This window comes from Lipotes vexillifer, unplaced genomic scaffold (assembly GCF_000442215.2).
Source record: "Lipotes vexillifer unplaced genomic scaffold, Lipotes_vexillifer_v1.1 scaffold958, whole genome shotgun sequence".
In the NCBI taxonomy this organism is placed as follows: domain Eukaryota; kingdom Metazoa; phylum Chordata; class Mammalia; order Artiodactyla; family Lipotidae; genus Lipotes; species Lipotes vexillifer.
The window spans coordinates 708,023-726,070 of NW_006797069.1; the positions used below are offsets into that span (position 1 = coordinate 708,023).

The 18,048-nt window shown below is 36.1% G+C and overlaps 1 protein-coding gene across 1 annotated transcript in view; it reads right to left on the bottom strand.

The window, feature by feature from the left end:
* LOC103071084 (potassium voltage-gated channel subfamily H member 5-like) overlaps positions 1–18,048 on the bottom strand; it is a 135,805-nt gene that overhangs the window by 103,804 nt on the left and 13,953 nt on the right. Inside the window, exon 2 of the mRNA XM_007469193.1 lies at positions 513–712. Within this exon, the coding sequence (XP_007469255.1) occupies positions 513–712 (200 nt within the window). The remainder of the gene's footprint in view (positions 1–512; positions 713–18,048) is intronic.

An 18,048-nucleotide genomic window follows, 5' to 3' on the forward strand; every position in this document is an offset into this window, starting at 1 on the left:
GGGAAAAAGGGAAAACAAATAACTATAAGTTGCATTATAGAACATGTGATAGAAGAGAAAGTTAAGTAGAGGGTAGAATAGAAGACATATAATCTTTTAGTTATAAGCAAGGAAGTTTCTTTCTGAATTTTAAATGGGAAAAATGTCAAAAGAGAAATCAAGAATAAAATCTAGCAAAAGAAATGGCAGCACAGTTAGCATTTTAGAGGAATGTGACAAATTACTCTGAGTGGTAATGAGAATGTTTTGAGGAAATGAAATAATTAGCTGTTTTCGGGAACCACAATTCCTAAATTGAGTTTGATGACTAGTACTAATTGATGATTAATGGTTGAACATTTTCCACCTTGCAAGCACTAAATAATATGATTGACTGATATGTCACTTATGAAATACAGAGTAACATTTATAAAGCAATTATACAAGTAATATGTGAGTGGGAAAGCTATGGGCATCTGAAGATCCTATTGAAATAGAAAATAAATAACAAGAACAATAATAATAACCCATACCTTTTCTGTGTCAATGCCTTTTGACATAGACCATGTTGAGACAATATAATCCATGACTCGTTCACTAAGGCCTTTGGGGACCTGATAGAGTTTCAGAAAGTCCCGTACATTATTCAGCATCTCATGGTACCGGTTGGTGTTGGCATACATTTGCTGGAAAATTGTGGTAACATTTCCAAAAATAGTTGCATAAAGAAGAGCTGAAAGAGAAGAAATGATGAAAATAAATCAACTATCCCAAGTGGAAAAAAAATGAGGTGAATATAGGTGAAATCAATGAATCACTTGACAGAGATGCCTTTATAAACTTTTCGGCATATGCATGGTAACCCCTGAGCAGAGTGCCCAGAATTTGGTGTTCACTCAATAAGTGTTATCTTTAGTATGATAAACATGATTTTATGAGTGTGCACTACTCTAGTCATTGTGGTAAAACATGAGAGTGGTTGATAGATTTCATGAAGAATTAGATGATCCAAGGTTATGATTTGCCTAAGACATTCTTAGCCTTATGACTAAAGTTATCCTCCAGCCCTGTCCTCCTGAATGAAGCCTAATCAATTTAAATTTTTGAGAGATTGATGATCCAGTTTAGAAATGTATGCTCTTTCTCACTGCTTGCTTCGTCCAGCTTTTGGATTACTTCCCTGCTTATCAATATTTTCGAAAGAACATCAGAAATATAGGGAGGGAAGACAAATCAAAGTTTTCCATTTCTAGAAGATTCTAGAGAGAAACAGCATTGGAATTAACAGTTAAAATGAAACTTTGGGAGTGCCTGAAAATTCTAGTGATTAAATTTATGTCAGTAACCCAGTATCATAAGGCTTTTTTATTTCATTATTTTAATTAAGAATAAAGTCAATCTGCAAACCATTGTTATTCATCTACAGTGGCTAGGAAAGGAATAGGGTTTTTTAATGCCCCTGACTGCTACTCTCTCCCTCAACCCATAATTTACCAACTCTTCTCTCTCCAGATCTGGCCAGGTTACTAATGTTGACCTGATCTTGAAAAAGCTTTTAAAAGCAATTGAGTTCAGCCCCAGATCAACACACCTTCAATCACACACCACTCCCAGCCTATCTTGCCCCTTTGATTTTACTCCTTTGTTTAACAGTAAGCTCTTTTGAAAAGAGGGCAATATTTTATTCCCCTTAATATTCAGTAAACACAATGTTTAGTAACCACATTCATTCCATAAGCATTTCACAAACAAGTGGAATATCAGACAGTGATCACTTCCATTCTTGTTACTCTAAGCATTTGAAAAATTACTCGTCTAAACAAAAAGTATGGACTGTTTTATTTCACAGTTTCATCAACCAAATCCCACTTGATGGAATTAGTATAACAACAAGCCAGTGAAGCAACTTAAGATCTTCAATCTATTTTCAGAAAATCATTTGTTTTTTAAATAACAGTTGCTCTTTGAGTACAACAAATTATAATTTCACAATAGGAAGCTATGATTTTACAAGCATTTACTCAGTTTTTTTTGTTTTTTTTTTTTGTTTTTTTGGGGGGTGTTTCAGCTGTTATTTAGGGATTTTGATGACTGTGAAGAATAATTTTTTAGATAGATGATGTTTTGTTAGAACTGACTAGGAAGAATATAGTGCTGACATTTCCCATCTGGGTCTTTAAATCTTTGTTTATATTTAAAAACAACAAAAAAGTAGAGGTAATCACAGACTTAACATTCTATTCCATCATTGTTGGCATTAAGAAAGACGAACACAAAAATAATGTGAACAAATTAATGGTAGAAGAACCATGCAACAAATGGAATTTTGCATTTCCTGAAAAGAGACATAAAGAGGATTTATGTTTTTAAAATAATGAGCTTTTTAGAGGTTAATGAAATAATGCTACAATCATGTTTTTCAATAGATAGTCCCCAGCTATTTTAAGTTGTCAGTAAATATCACAGAACTATTATTTTGACGTGTTCAACTCATTTGTCTCCCTAAAATGCCTGTAATATGCTATATTTGCCAAAGTGTCTTACTACTGCCTTTTAGCTTAACAAATTACCATACATTTCATCTTTGGGGGTACATTAAATATGCACACATTCTAATCATATGAAAAGCTTAAGTACTAAAATATGAATGAAACTGCCAATGTGGGCTTCCCTGGTGGCGCAGTGGTTGAGAGTCCGCCTGCCGATGCAGGGGACATGGGTTCGGGCCCCGGTCGGGGAAGATCCCACAGGCCGCGGGGTGGCTGGGCCCGTGAGCCATGGCCGCTGAGCCTGCGTGTCCGGAGCCTGTGCTCCGCAACGGGAGAGGCCACAACAGTGAGAGGCTCGCATACCGCAGAAAAAAAAAAAACAACTGCCAATGTATTTAACATTTTCAGCATTAATAAATGAAGAATACAATCAACAACACATTAAGTTTGGTATATTACAAGGATATTTTCTGCCTCCAACTTTCATGTGAGTTTGGTGTCCTGCACTTGGTAGGGCTAATCAAAGTCACAATTTAAGGTAAGACATTCAATTATATATATAAGTATATATACATATATGTAACACACATAATTATATATACACATATACATAATTATGCATATAATTTTTTACCTTGAAATGTTAAAAAAAATCATGCAGAAAGTTCATATACCCACATGTAGCTCTCTCAATTATGACATCTTACAAAACTATAGTAATTTATCAAAACCAGGCAATTGACAATGGCACAATACAATTAACCAGACTATAGACATATATTTCAGCATTTTTTTTACATGCAGTCATTTTTTTTGGTGTACAGCTTTATAAAATTTTATCACATGTACAGACCCATGTAATATATGTATATTTTTAAAAAGAGAAACCACTTCTTCCTTAAAAATATTTTCCACATTTAGGACTAGTAGACATTTCATAAAATATAGTAACAGCAAGTATGATATTCCATAGTAAGCAAAAATACTGCTTCCCACCACAGTCTGTGTTCTCAGGATAAATGGGTACATCTTTAATGAGAGTGACCCTGGGACATGACACACGATAATGAAAGAAATTGATCTTAGTAGAAACTAGCTCTATGCTGCTAACTCCCAAAGTAATACCTATCCCCTGAAGTACAGACACACAAGCCTTCTTGAATGTCTCATTGCCATTCAAATCTAACAAGTCCAAAAGAGAACTCTTATTTTATACCACCTTCTCTTCAACAACCAAATGCACTTTTCATCTCATTAAATTGTAAAGCCACACCTAGTTGCTCAGACCAAAACTAAAGCATCATTCTTCAATTCATTCTTTGATTCATCTCCTACCTCTACTCTATCAACAATTCCTATTGGCTCTCCCTTCAAAATAGAGCCTCAGTACAACCCCTTCCCACTACCTCTACCAGCATTCTTGCATCCTTTAAGAGTGTATGCTTTTCCACTTACTAGCTATCTGTCTTTGGGCCAGTTGCTAATCTCTCTAGGATTCTACTATTTCCTCTCTTACAACTTTACAGTTATTTTAGAATCTTTACAAAGGAGTTGTGCTAAATGATATAACATATAAATCAGTTTTTAAAAAGTCCAGTAGGGAGTAAGTATCTATGAAATGTTATGTATGTATCATCGTCGTCATCATGATCAACATCATCATCATCATCATCATCATCATGGAAATAGCTCCCAAACAATTTTTCACTCAGCAGAATGAATATCCCCTTCCTTCAATACAACTCTCTACCCCCTTACTATACCTGTGTTCTTAATCTTATTTATCACTACTTTAATTTACATTACACATTTATTTATTTGCTTGTTGATATCTACCTTCCCTATTAGAAATGCAAAATCTGTAAGTACAGGCCTGGGCCTTGTCCTTTTGGCTCACTGCTGTATTTCCAGAATACAGACCAGTTCCTGGAACATAATGAGTATTCAGATATTTTTTCCTGTAAGTTCACACACTAAAACCCTAGGAAACATTTTTTCAGAAACACCCTTTTTTTTAAGTCAAACTTCACTACTGGCGATACAAAAACATAGAAGGAATACACACTATTAATGCACGTGAGAGAATAAAATATTTCGAAGCTAAGGTGACACATACCTTGGCCATGTTAAGATAATAAATAAATTAAGAAGGCCTATTGTCATTCATCAAACATGAATGCTCATGCTTGGCCTGGCAAGTTTTGCAGAGTACTATTATAGAATTTTACCCTTTGAATGGGATGCCATAGACGTAATTTGCCTACTTTACTAGGAATAATTAGAATAATCTGTTAAAATTTGATAAGCCTTTTATGTCCTCTCCTGTAGCCTTTTAAGCTTAAGACAACTTAAGACAAGCTAATTTTATAAGCTTATCATTTAATGAATTGGTAATTCTGGCATATACACTAGTAAATGTCTTATCTAAAAAGTCTTATATTTTTCTTATTCACCACAAGGGGATTATTTTAAAGATAATTATGTTAGATTAAAGATGGCTACAAATTCTCTGACACCCCTTCCATTGACAGGCAGGGTCTATATTCCTTTCCCTTGAATCTAGGCATACTCTATAACTATTTTACTAATAGACTACGGTAACTATAATCATATGCCAATATCTGGGCCCAAGCCTTAAGAAACTAGAAACTTCCAATTCCTCACTGTTAGAACACCTGCTCTTAGAATCTAGCTTCCGTGTTGTGAGGAAGCCCATTCTTCTAGAAAGTTCCACATGGAGAAGAATTAAGGCCCCTGGTCAATAGTCTTGGCTGAGCTCCCAGCTAAGCACTGGCCTTAGGCTGAACAATTTAAAATATTGATATAAGAAGACATTTCTGGTAACACTTAAGGCTGTGCAGGTGGTTCAACCATCACTTCCCTTTCTATTTATATTCATATTTAATAAGGATAGTTAAGATAGGAAGGAAAACGTCCTATCAATCTATGATTGTATGTGCAGCACACAGCTTGACAACATCAGCTTACCAGCCATGTATGTGGCTGAGCCAACTAAGAAGTGAATTTTTCAGACCCATTCAAGCCATCCCAGCTGATAACACATGGACCAGAAAGCCATGCCTTCCTGGACCTGCAAAAGTTACAGATTCATGAGTGAAATAAATGGCTGTTCTTGTTTTAAGCCACTAATTTTGATTAGTTATGCAACTTTAATATTCTAATAAGTAGTTTTATTAATAGCCTAATAAAACAGATTGATTCTCAACTGATTAGAAAACCTGGGAGAGGAGGGTAGTGAGCTCCTTATGATGCGCATCACAGCCCAACAGCATATTTTAGAAAATGTTTTTTTAACATTTAATACATTTTAGTACTTAAAAACACCTATTATTTTCATAATATATACATTAAAGTCATGAATGAATGTTTAATGTTCTCAAAAAGAGACAGAGGTTAAAAGACTGAATAATGCCATACAGCCAATCACAGATTTCACTATTCATTCATGTATCATTTAATTCAGTAGATATTTATTGAACACTTATTACATGCAGCCACTACAATAGTCACTAAGGATTCAACATGATCCCTGCTCTCAAATAGTATTCACTACTTCCTATAGAAAGGTATTAATCTTTATTTTTTATCAGGGCCCTTAATTTTATTTATTTATTTATTTAAAAAATTTTTATTGGAGTATAGTTGATTTACAATGTTGTGTTAGTTTCAGGTGTACAGCAAAGTGAATCAGTTATACATATAATTATATCCACTCTTTTTTAGATTCTTTTCCCATATAAGCCATTACAGAGTATTGAGTAGAGTTCCCTGTGCTGTACAGTAGGTCCTTATTTGTTATCTATTTAATATATAGTAGTGTGTATATGTCAATCCCAATCTCCCAATTTATCCCTCCCTCCCATTACCCCTGGTAACCATAAGTTTGTTTTCTACATCTGTAACTCTATTTCTGTTTTGTAGATAATTTGTACACTTTTTTTTAGATTCCACATAATAAGCAATACCATATGATATTTGTCTTTCTCTGTCTGACTTATTTCACTCAGTATGAAAACCTCTAGGTCCATCCATGTTGCTGCAAATGGCATTATTCTTTAATTCTCCCAACTCACATGCTTTGGAAGGAGGCTAATGATCATTTCCTTTCCATAGTTTACAAAAATTCACAAATAAACTTATAGCCACTCCAAGTATATAAACTAAATATAGTTTATTTCTCAGGATTAAACAATTTGCAGAGTCAAACAAAATCTATGTTTAGTTAATTAACTGTAACTCTGCCACCACTCTTATGAGTTGCTCAGGATAACAGATCAGATGATGATATCCAGTTCTCTGAATAAACTGTGTTCTCCAGTCACTTCATTTTGTTTGCTCCTTAGGTCAAGCTGCAGCCATTCATCTTCTTATTAATGATTTATATTTTTTAGACATTTTGTGCCTGTTCAAGTTGACATCCAACATTTACTTTTCCTAATTACCTTTCTTTTATAAATCTTGGCAAGTAATAATTGGCCTTAGACTAAGCAATTTAAAATATTGATATGAGAATGCATTTCTGGTAACCATTAAAGCCACATAAGTGGTTCACCCATCATTTCCATTTCTATTCCTATTCACTAAAGTCCACCTTTAATAATGATATTTAAGACATGGAAGGAGAATATTCCACCAATGTATGATTTTATATGTATCACACAGCCTGCTAAAACACTTGAAATCCCTCCAGTTGGCCTCAGAATAAAGTGAAGAAGCTGATCATCAGATCTCCAATTTCAAAGTTTTATTCTCCTTCCAGCTGTCTCATAATGGCTCCTGGTTTCCCTGGATGCTCTTTTGCAATTACCCATATATGTAAGCTGCCTCTAGGCATCCACTTATGAAACAGATATCTTCTCTTTCCCAGTCTTCACTTAATCCATGCCCCATTTCATCTAGTACCTGAACCATGCCAACTATTTTGTTAGAAATTAATCTCATTAATTACTTTATATTAAGTGTTAAATACTGAAAACTATTTAATACAATATCCCTCTTAGGGACGTTGTAATTCTGAAGGAGGAATTCCACACAATACAATGAGTTGATTGAATCATTACTTGAATTAACTCTCAACTAGTAAGATAAGTTGATACACAGAAGGGACCATTTTTTAAATTTATCAAAATTATAGGGGCTTCCCTGGTGGCGCAGTGGTTGAGAATCTGCCTGCTAATGCAGGGGACACGGGTTCGAGCCCTGGTCTGGGAGGATCCCACATGCGGCAGAGCGGCTAGGCCTGTGAGCCACAACTACTGAGCCTGCGCGTCTGGAGCCTGTGCTCCGCAAAAAGAGAGGCCACAATAGTGAGAGGCCCCCGCTTGCCACAACTAGAGAAAGCCCTCGCGCAAAAACGAAGACCCAACACAGCAAAAATAAATAAATTAATTAACTCATACCCCCAACATCTTCTAAAGAAAAAAAAATATAGCATAGTATTGGACACATTTCAACAGTTTACAGCTAATATCATGATTATCATAAAAACTAACTACATCAAAATAGTTTCAATAATTATATGGCAATGACTATTATTTTTTATTGAAGTGTAGTTGATTTACAATACTATATTTGCTTCAGGTGTACAGCATAGTGATTTAGTATTTTTATAGATTATACTCCACTAAAAGTTATTACAAAATAATGGCTATAATTCCCTGTGCTGTATAATACTTATCTATTTTATACATAGTAGTTTGTATCTCATAATCCTGTAACCCTAACGTGTCCCTCTCCCCTACCCACTCCCCAGTGGTAACCACTGGTTTGTTTTGTGTATCTGTAAGTCTGTTTCTATTTTGCTCTATACAGTCCTTTTAATTTTTAGAGTCCACATACAAGTGATACCAAATAGTACTTGTCTTTTTCTGTCTGACATATTTTACTAAGCATAATATTCTCTAGGTCCATCAATGTTGCTTAAATTGGCAGAATTTCATTCTTTTTTATAGCTGAATCATATTCCGTTGTATATATACACCATGTATTCTTTATCCATTCATCTGTTGATGGACACTTGGGTTGCTTCCATACCATGGCAGTTGTAAAATAATGCTGCTATGAACATTGGGGTGCATGTATCTTTTCAAATTAGCATTTTTTTTTCCAGGTACTCAGAAGTGGGATTGCTGGATCATGTGGTAGTTTTATTTTTAGTTTTTTGGGGAACCTCCACACTGTTTTTGAGAGTGGGTATACCAATTTACTTTCCCACAAATGTACAAGGATTCCCTTTTCTCTACAACCTCACCAACATCTGTTATTTGTAGACTTTCTTATGATGGCCATTCTGACTGATGGAAGGTGATATCTCATTTTGGTTTTGATTGGCATTTCTCTAATAATTAGTGATGCACATGCTTTCATGTGCCTGTTAGCCATCTGTATGTTTTCTTTGGAAAAATGTCTGTTCAGGTCTTTTACCAATTTTTGATTGACTTGTTTGGTTTTTTTGATATTGAGTTGTATGAGCTGTTTATATATTTTTGGATATTAACCCCTTGCCAGTCATATCATTTGCAAATATTTTCTCCCATTAAGTGGGTTGTCTTTTCATTTTGTCGATGGTTTCTTTTGATGTGTAAAAGCTTTTAATTTTAATTAGGTCTCATTTATTTTTGCTTTTGTTTCCTTTGCCTTAGGAGACAGATCCAAAAAAATATTATGTCCAAGAGTGTTCTGCCTATTTTCTTCTAGGAGTTTGATGGTTTTGAGTCCTACATTTAGGTCTTTAGTCCATTTTTGAGTTTATTTTTGTATATAGCATGAGGATATGTTCTAATCTCATTCTTTTACATGTAGCTGTCCAGTTTTCCTACCACCACTTGCTGAAGAGACTGTCTTTTCTCCATTGTATATTCTTGCCTCCTTTGTCAAAGATTAATTTACCATAGGTGTATGGGTTAATTTCCATTCCATTGAACTATGTGTCTGTTTTTGTGGCAGAACCATACTATTTTGATTACTGTAGTTTTGTAATAGAGTCAGAAGTCAGGAAGGGTGATACTTATAGCTTTGTTCTTGTTTCTCAATATTGCTTTGGCAATTCAGGATCTTTTGTGGCTCCGTAGTAATTTTAGGATTATTTGTTCTAGTTCTGTGAAAAATATCATGGGTATTTTAATATGGATTACATTAAATCCATAGATTGCTTTGAGTAGTATGGCTATTTTAACAGTATTAATTCTTTCAATCCAAGAGCACGGGATATCTTACCATTTATTTGATCATCTTCAATTTCCTTCATCAATGTTTTATTGTTTTCAGAGTATATGTCTTTCACCATCTTGGTTAAGTTTATTCCTAGGTATTTTATTCTTTTTGATATGATCTTAAATAGGATAACCTTCTCTTTCTGATAGTTCTTTATTGGTGTACAGAAAAGCAACAGATTTCTGCATATTAATCCTGTACCTTGCAACTTTACTGAATTCATTTATTAGTTGTATTTTTCAGGGTATTTATATATATTCTTACATTATATCTTTTTTATTAAAAAAAACTTTAAAACACAAGGAAACAACAATGGTGAGATTCAGATACTGCAGTGGTTCAATGATTTGATTCAGAGATTTTTCTTTTGCCCTTCAAATTATAAAATACAAACAACAGATCACTCTACCTAGTTGTAAGTCTACTTTTATCAGTTACAGAAAAGAAAAAAGGAATAAAAAAGAGAAAATATAGTAAGTACAGAATGGATTCACTATGTTGAAAAATGGAATTTCTTTTACTTACAGCTGTTCTCTGTTTATTTTGTACTAGATAGACATTTTCAATGTTTTCCAGTAATTTTCACTAACACTTTTCATTAATGATACCTGCAAGCCACTTCTCTAATCTTTAGCAGCAGAATAAGAAAAGAAGCAATAAACAGAGGATAACATTAGATCACTTACTCTTTCTATATATCTATAAAGGGGGTATTACTATTATACTTATATTAATATGGGAACACTAAATACAAAACTTGAGATAGTATTAAAATATCTCTTTACCAAATCACAAGTATTATTGATCCAAGACCCATAGAGTAAAGTGGCACTGCCAACAACCTAAATAAACTGTTGAGATCCCTAGGAACAGTATCTGTGGAATAGTCAAGAGATTCTCTTGTATTCTAAAAAACAGTGTCATAACCTGTCTTCTTGCTGAACCTCCAAATAATTTATTCTTGCTTCCAAATCTTTGTTCATTTAGTTCCTTTGTGGTGGATCTCAAAATATGACCATATATTTTTCCTATCTTGGTATGCACATCTCTTTGCAATGAAACTTTATTGCTCCTCCCACCAAAAGGTGGAATCTACTTCGTTTAATCTGTGCTGGCTTTATGACTTGCAGTAGAATAAGGCAGAGATGATATTATGCAATTTCCAGAGACATTAAGGGACTTACTTGTTTTGCTTTTGCTTTCTTGGAATGTTGTCTTAAGACCATGATTCATGAGGAAGCCTGGAATGTACTGACAGCAAGATAGCAAGGATGGAGAGGTATAGTTATCCAGTGGTCCCAGCTGAACCTTGTCCCTAGCCAAGGTGCCAACTATATGTAGCTACCTGAGGGAAATGAACTGAAGAACCAATTATCCAGTCAACCAATAGAGTTATGAAAAATAATGAATCATTGTGATATGAAGTCACTCTGTCTTGGAGTCATTTCTTACACAGCAATAGATAACTGATACAAAGCCCTCTCCCTTTTCCTTCATCCTTCCTAAATCCCAGGCACTCTTTGGGGCTTATTATTTCCTTTATAAAACCTTCTCTGATTATCCTAGGTAAAGGAATTTCTCCTATTCTTCTACAGAACCTATCAGTACGTCATTCCTTAAAAGAGTAATTATATGCCTTGGTTTATATTTTTATATTCCCCTATATGTGTTAACATATCATGCTATAAATATAATGAAGTTCTTGAAAGCAATTACCTTTTAAACTCCTTTGTATCTGTCTATTGACAACATAGTTCCAAACACATAACTTCTGAACAAATGAAAAATAAAAGTTGAATTAACTTTAAAGGATTCTCCTTATACAACAAAGCAAACAGCAAGTACATAAGAACCATCCCAGGTCAAATCTGACTGAGAGTATCATTAAAGTATTCTGATTTGCCAGTCTGAAGAGATGGAAGGCAAAAAACGAAACAGCTATTAAAAGGTATAAATCACAAAAGTTACTGCTACACTGAAAATTATTTGCTAATACTCTAATACCAAGAATATTAGAACCTGGGGATATAAGTTAATAGAACTTAGTAGTTTATGAAAAATAAATATATTCATAGTATAATATTGTAGATAAAAATATCATCAGAAATTAATCAAGAAAATACCCCTAACTAAGTATGGATTAGAAGTTTAAATGGATATAGTTTAGACAAATTATTCCATTTCTTGGAAGTTATACTATGACATTATAAAATGATCACACAAAAATGACCACTGAAGTGTTGTTTATAATATGTGAAAAAAGTAAAATGTTCAAAAATAAATATTAGGTGATACAAATGATGGCACCACAATACAACTGAAAATTAGGAAGCCATTAAGATTATGATGGGGATTTCTGGGAATATATCTGAAAAAAATTAAAAGCATATTTTTATTATAAAAAGTTTTCTTAATTTCATTCTTTGTAATATTATATCTGTGAATATGTATGTGGAGGGTTGATTTATGGGTATACATAGAAAAGTGACTAGAAGGATGTTTATAAAATGTTAACAGTTCTTGTATTTAGGCAATAGGATTTGTGGTGATTTTGATGTTCTTTAAACTTCAGCATTACTTAATATTTGTAATAAGCATAAAGAAGTGCCAAATTTTGCAAAAGGGGTAAGTTACTTGTATTTCTTAAAATGGTAGAAGCCATAAATCTTTTTAGAGAGCAATTAGATTAATTCCCAGGTGACATATACATAAAAGATCATCAAGAAACCTGAGATGCTAATGGTGAGAGCAAACCTTTACATAGTACTTGTTATGAGCTTTATGTACATTATCTCACCAAATTCACACAATCACCCTAAGTTACTACTTTATCCTCATTGTAAAATATAAGGAACACATTCAGGAAATTAATCTGCCCAGAATCGGATCAGAGCTTCGGTCTCAACAACTACACAACCTAACACCCTTATCAGCTTTAAGATTAATGTTGCAAATAATAATTATTCTACCCAACAGCAGACTTCTGTAGCCAATATTAATTGCTTACTAATCATAGATCTGACCAAAAGTTCTTAAGTGTAAACATCAGATCTCAAATAATTAAGCATCCCCAAGGGCTAGAATATAAACCAAGTAGAAACAACATGCACCCCTTAACTGATAATTACCAAGAGATATTCTGGGCCCATCACTAAACTAGGATATGGTTGAATACAGGCAAAAGCCCTTAAATCTGCTATGGTTGCAACATTACTCGAATAGCATTTAGTGCAGTAGAAAAGAAAATTTACTGAGTAATATCTCTGTAACATAAAAGGAAATTTTTAGTTTACTCTGCTTATGCTTATTCACTGTGACACTATTAAACATTACGATACACATCAACATTACTCAGGAATTAATGTTTATTTTGAGAGAATTAAAAATTCAAGAAAATTGGATACATACTTAGTAATGGAATTTCTAATTTGTGAATCTTAGAAGGCAAAATACCCAGGCAACATGAGTAATACAAATCTAACATTTATAATCTGCCCATAATCATCCTCAAATTACATATATTCTTACATCTATAAGCTCCCCATCATCCTGATGATGATGATGGGGAGATTAAATTGTATTTTCAGTTGTATCAAATTGTATATTCTTAAGTCAGTGCTGCATCCATTGGCACTCCATCACAATCTAGTTTAGGTGCTCTGTCATCAATTTTTAATGATGTAACAACCTTCATAGGGCCCCTCCTTCCATTTTCTCAAATATTACAGTCAGCCCACTGAACTCAGGAACAAATAAATGTCTTTTATCAGCAGTCTTTGAACACCTTCTTTAAAGCACTGGGCAGATTAAATTGCCCAGGTCCAGGGGTCTGTGTGCTTGTTGCTATTCTCTTGCTTCCTTCTAATTTGGAAACTACACTAAACATCAAGTTTCCAAACCAGATAAAGAGGATTTTGGGTTGTGGAATACAGGTTTCATTTTGGAACTGGAAAAGGAGATGAGATATGGTAAATTTCATTCTGTGAGCATCTCCTCAGTGCATATAACCTATAAACCCTTTACATAGTGGAAACGAAAACAAAATTATAGCTTTTCAAAGGTGAAACTCTGAACAGTTTTGTCTGGCAGACATTTTGGTCAAGAGCACCACTGATCTTCTCAGCTCCATTGTTGGCTCCAATCGCTATATAACCCATTTATAAAATCACTTACCAAAGAGTTTTTCATTCTGCCTTCAGAATAGCTCAAACTCATAGTCTCCTTCCTATTAAGGTCCCAGAATCTGGTCTTTTCATCCTATGGATAGGTTACCACAAAAGCTTCCTAACTGTTCTATCTCGTCTCTGTTACAATACAGTTGGCACATGGCCACCTGGAAAATTTTCCTAAAATATTAAAATACTGAGATTTTATTTTTCTCCTTAAAAATGTTTAATGTATACACATAGCCTTTAAGGTAAAGGCACTCTGAGAGAACCTATGGGATCTATACAATGGGGAAAAGTTTCTATCTGCCAGACTCAGTACTTTATATTTCTTCCATAAGCTAATTTATCACTTACCTAACTACACTGAGCTATGAAAGAAGAAACCACATCCTTAACTTCTTATCCAACCAAGTCAGAGTTTTGCCCAGTGAATGAATTTTCAAAAGTTCATTTCACTTGGCTATAAATAAAGGGATGGGAGGCTGGATTTTTCTGACTATGTATCTCTCTAGCTGCCTGTATGGTACCTGAATGATCTTACTACCTATTAAAATTTCATGTAATGCATAGCAAACAATTCATCAAAGGATAGGTAATATATCCTTAAATAAATTTATTCTTCAAGCTCTTTAATGCAGAGCCAGTATCATCAACTTCCTTCATAATCCCTAAGAATAATTAGAATGTTCTTCAACAAAGTGGGTTACTGACAAAAGTGGTGAACTAACATGAAAAAATTACAGCAGCTAAACTAGACTCTGTCCCTTATGGTGAAATAGCATAATTAATTTGGGTCTGTATAGAAGACATTAAATTGTATACACATGATCAAAACTTCTAAGAAGGTGTTTTAGCTATTTTATAATTATATTTAGGCCTTTTTTGCATTGGCCAATAATCAGAGTATGCATCAACATATCAAGCATACATTTATTAAGTGCTTACTGCGTGTAAACAATGCGAAGCATTATGGGAGATATAGGGATATACAATTCTATACACATATTTTTATTTTTTAACTAATACTTGAAACAATTTGATTGTAAAAATCTATGCTCAACAATGATTATGAATTTTTTCATGTTTCTTAAAAATCTTCTAAACAGTGCATCAGAAATCTGATATCAACACTGTAAGAAGGCTGATCATTAAATAACAATACATTTGGCAAAATGCCCTGAAGAGTCAATAAGATCAAAACTAAACAGGTTGGAGGGGGGAAGATGGCGGAAAAATAAGACACGGAGATCACCTTCCTCCCCACAGATACACCAGAAATACATCTACACGTGGAACAACTCCTACAGAACACATACTGAACGCTGGCAAAAGACCTCAGACCTCCCAAAAGGCAAGAAACTCCCCACGTACCTGGGTAGGGCAAAAGAAAAAAAGAAAAAACAGAGACAAAAGAATAGGGACGGGACCTGCACCAGTAGGAGGGAGCTGTGAAGGAGGAAAGGTTTCCACGCACTAGAAGCCCCTTCACGGGCGGAGACTGCGAGAGGCGGAGCGGGGAGCTTCGAGGCCGCGGAGGAAAGCACAGCAACAGGGGTGAGGAGGGCAAAGCGGGGAGATTCCCGCACAGAGGATTGGTGCCGACCGGCACTCATCAGCCCGAGAGGCTTGTCTGCTCACCCGCTGTGGCGGGTGGGGCTGCGAGCTGAGGTTCGGGCTTTGGTCGGAGCGCAGGGAGAGGACTGGGGTTGGCTGCGTGAACACAGCCTGAAGGGGTTAGTGCACCACGGCTAGCCGGCAGGGAGGCCGGGAAAAGGTCTGGAGCTGACAAAGAGGCAAGAGACTTTTTCTTCCCTCTTTGTTTCCTGGTGCGCGAGGAGAGGGGTTTAAGAGCGCTGCTTAAAAGAACTCCAGAGGCGCGTGCGAGCCGCGGCTAAAAACGCGGACCCCAGAGATGGGCGGGAGACGCTAAGGCTGCTGCTGCCGCCACCAAGGGGCCTGTGTGCGAGCACAGGTCACTATCCACATCCATCTTCCGGGGAGTCTGTGCAGCCCGCCACTGCCAGGTTCCCGGGATCCAGGGACAGCTTCCCAGGGAGAACACACGGCGGGCCTCAGGTTGGTGCAATGTCACGCTGGCCTCTGCCGCCGCAGGCCAGCCCCACACTCCGCGCCCCTCCCCTCCCCCGGCCTGAGTGAGCCAGAGTCCCCGAATCAGCGGCTCCTTTAACCCTGTCCTGTCTGAGCAAAAAACAGACACCCTCCAGCGACCTACACGCAGAGGCGGGGCCAAATCCAAAGCTGAGCCCCTGTGAGCTGTGAGAACAAAGAAGAGAAAGGGAAATCTCTCCCAACAGCCTCAGAAGCAGCGCATTAAAGCTCCACAATCAACTTGATGTACCCTGCATCTGTGGAATACATGAAGAGACAACGAATCATCCCAATTTGAGGAGGTGGACTTTGAGAGCAAGATTTATGATTTTTTCCCCTTTACCTCTTTTTGTGAGGGTGTATGTGTATGCTTCTGTGTAAGAGTTTGTCTGTATAGCTTTGCTTCCACCATTTCTCCTAAGGTTCTATCCGTCCCTTTATTTTTTTTCTAAATAATTACTTTTTAATGCAATAACTTTATTATAGTTTATTTTATTTTACTCTATCTTCTTTCTTTTTTTCCTTCCTTCCCTCCTTCCTTCCTTCCTTCCTCGCTCCCTCCCTTTCTTTCCTTCTTTCCTTCGTTCTTTTTTCTTTCATTCTTCCTTCCTTCCTTCCCACCTTCCTTCCGTCCTCCCTTCCCCCCTTTCTTTCTTTCTTTCTTTCTTTGTTCCTACTTCTACTAATTCCTTCTCTCTACTTTTTCTCCCTTTTATTCTGAGCCATGTGAATGACAGGCTCTTGGTGCTGCAGCCAAGAGTCAGTGCTGGGCCTCTGAGGTGGGAGAGCCAACTTCAGGACACTGGTCAACAAGAGCCCTCCCAGCTCCACATAATATCAAACGGCAAAAATTTCCCAGAGATCTCCATCTCAACACCAGCACACAGCTTCACTCAATGACCAGCAAGCTACAGTGCTGGACAACCTATGCCAAACAACTAGCAAAACAGGAACACAACCCCACCCATTAGCAGAGAGGCTGCCTAAAATCATAATAAGGCTAAAGACACCCCAAAACACACCACCACACATGGACATGCCCACTAGAGAGACAAGATCCAGCCTCATATACCAGAACACAGGCACTAGGCCCCTCCACCAGGAAGCCTACGCAACCCAGTGAACCAACCTTAGCCACTGGGGACAGACACCAAAAACAACAGAAACTACAAACCTGCAGCCTGCAAAAAGGAGACCCCAAACACAGTAAGATAAGCAAAATGAGAAGGCATAAAAAAAAATAGCAGATGAAGGAGCAAGAAAAAAACGCACCAGACCTAACAAATGAAGAGAAAATAGGCAGTCTACCTGAAAAAGAATTCAGAATAATGATAGTAAAGATGATCCAAAATCTTGGAAATAAAATGGACAAAATGCAAGAAGCAGTTAACAAGGACCTAGAAGAACTAAAGATGAAACAAACAATGATGAACAACACAATAAATGAAAATAAAATGACTCTAGATGGGATCAATAGCAGAAAAACTGAGGCAGAAGAACAGATAAGTGACCTGGAAGATAAAATAGTGGAAAGAACTACTGCAGAGCAGAATAAAGAAAAAAGAATGAAAAGAACTGAGGACAGTCTCAAAGAAATCTGGGACAACATTAAACGCACCAACATTCGAATTATAGGGGTTCCAGAAGAAGAAGAGAAAAAGAAAGGGACTGAGAAAATATTTGAAGAGATTATAGTTGAAAACTTCCCTAATATGGGAAAGGAAATAGTTAATCAAGTCCAGGAAGCACAGAGAGTCCCATACAGGATAAATTCAAGGAGAAATACGCCAAGACACATATTAATCAAACTGTCAAAAACTAAATACAAAGAAAGCATATTAAAAGCAGCAAGGGAAAAACAACAAATAACACACAAGGGAATCCCCATAAGGTTAACAGCTGATCTCTCAGCAGAAACTCTACAAGCCAGAAGGGAGTGGCAGGACATACTGAAAGTGATGAAGGAGAAAAACCTGCAACCAAGATTACTCTACCCAGCAAGGATCTCATTCAGATTTGATGGAGAAATTAAAACCTTTACAGACAAGCAAAAGCTGAGAGAGTTCAGC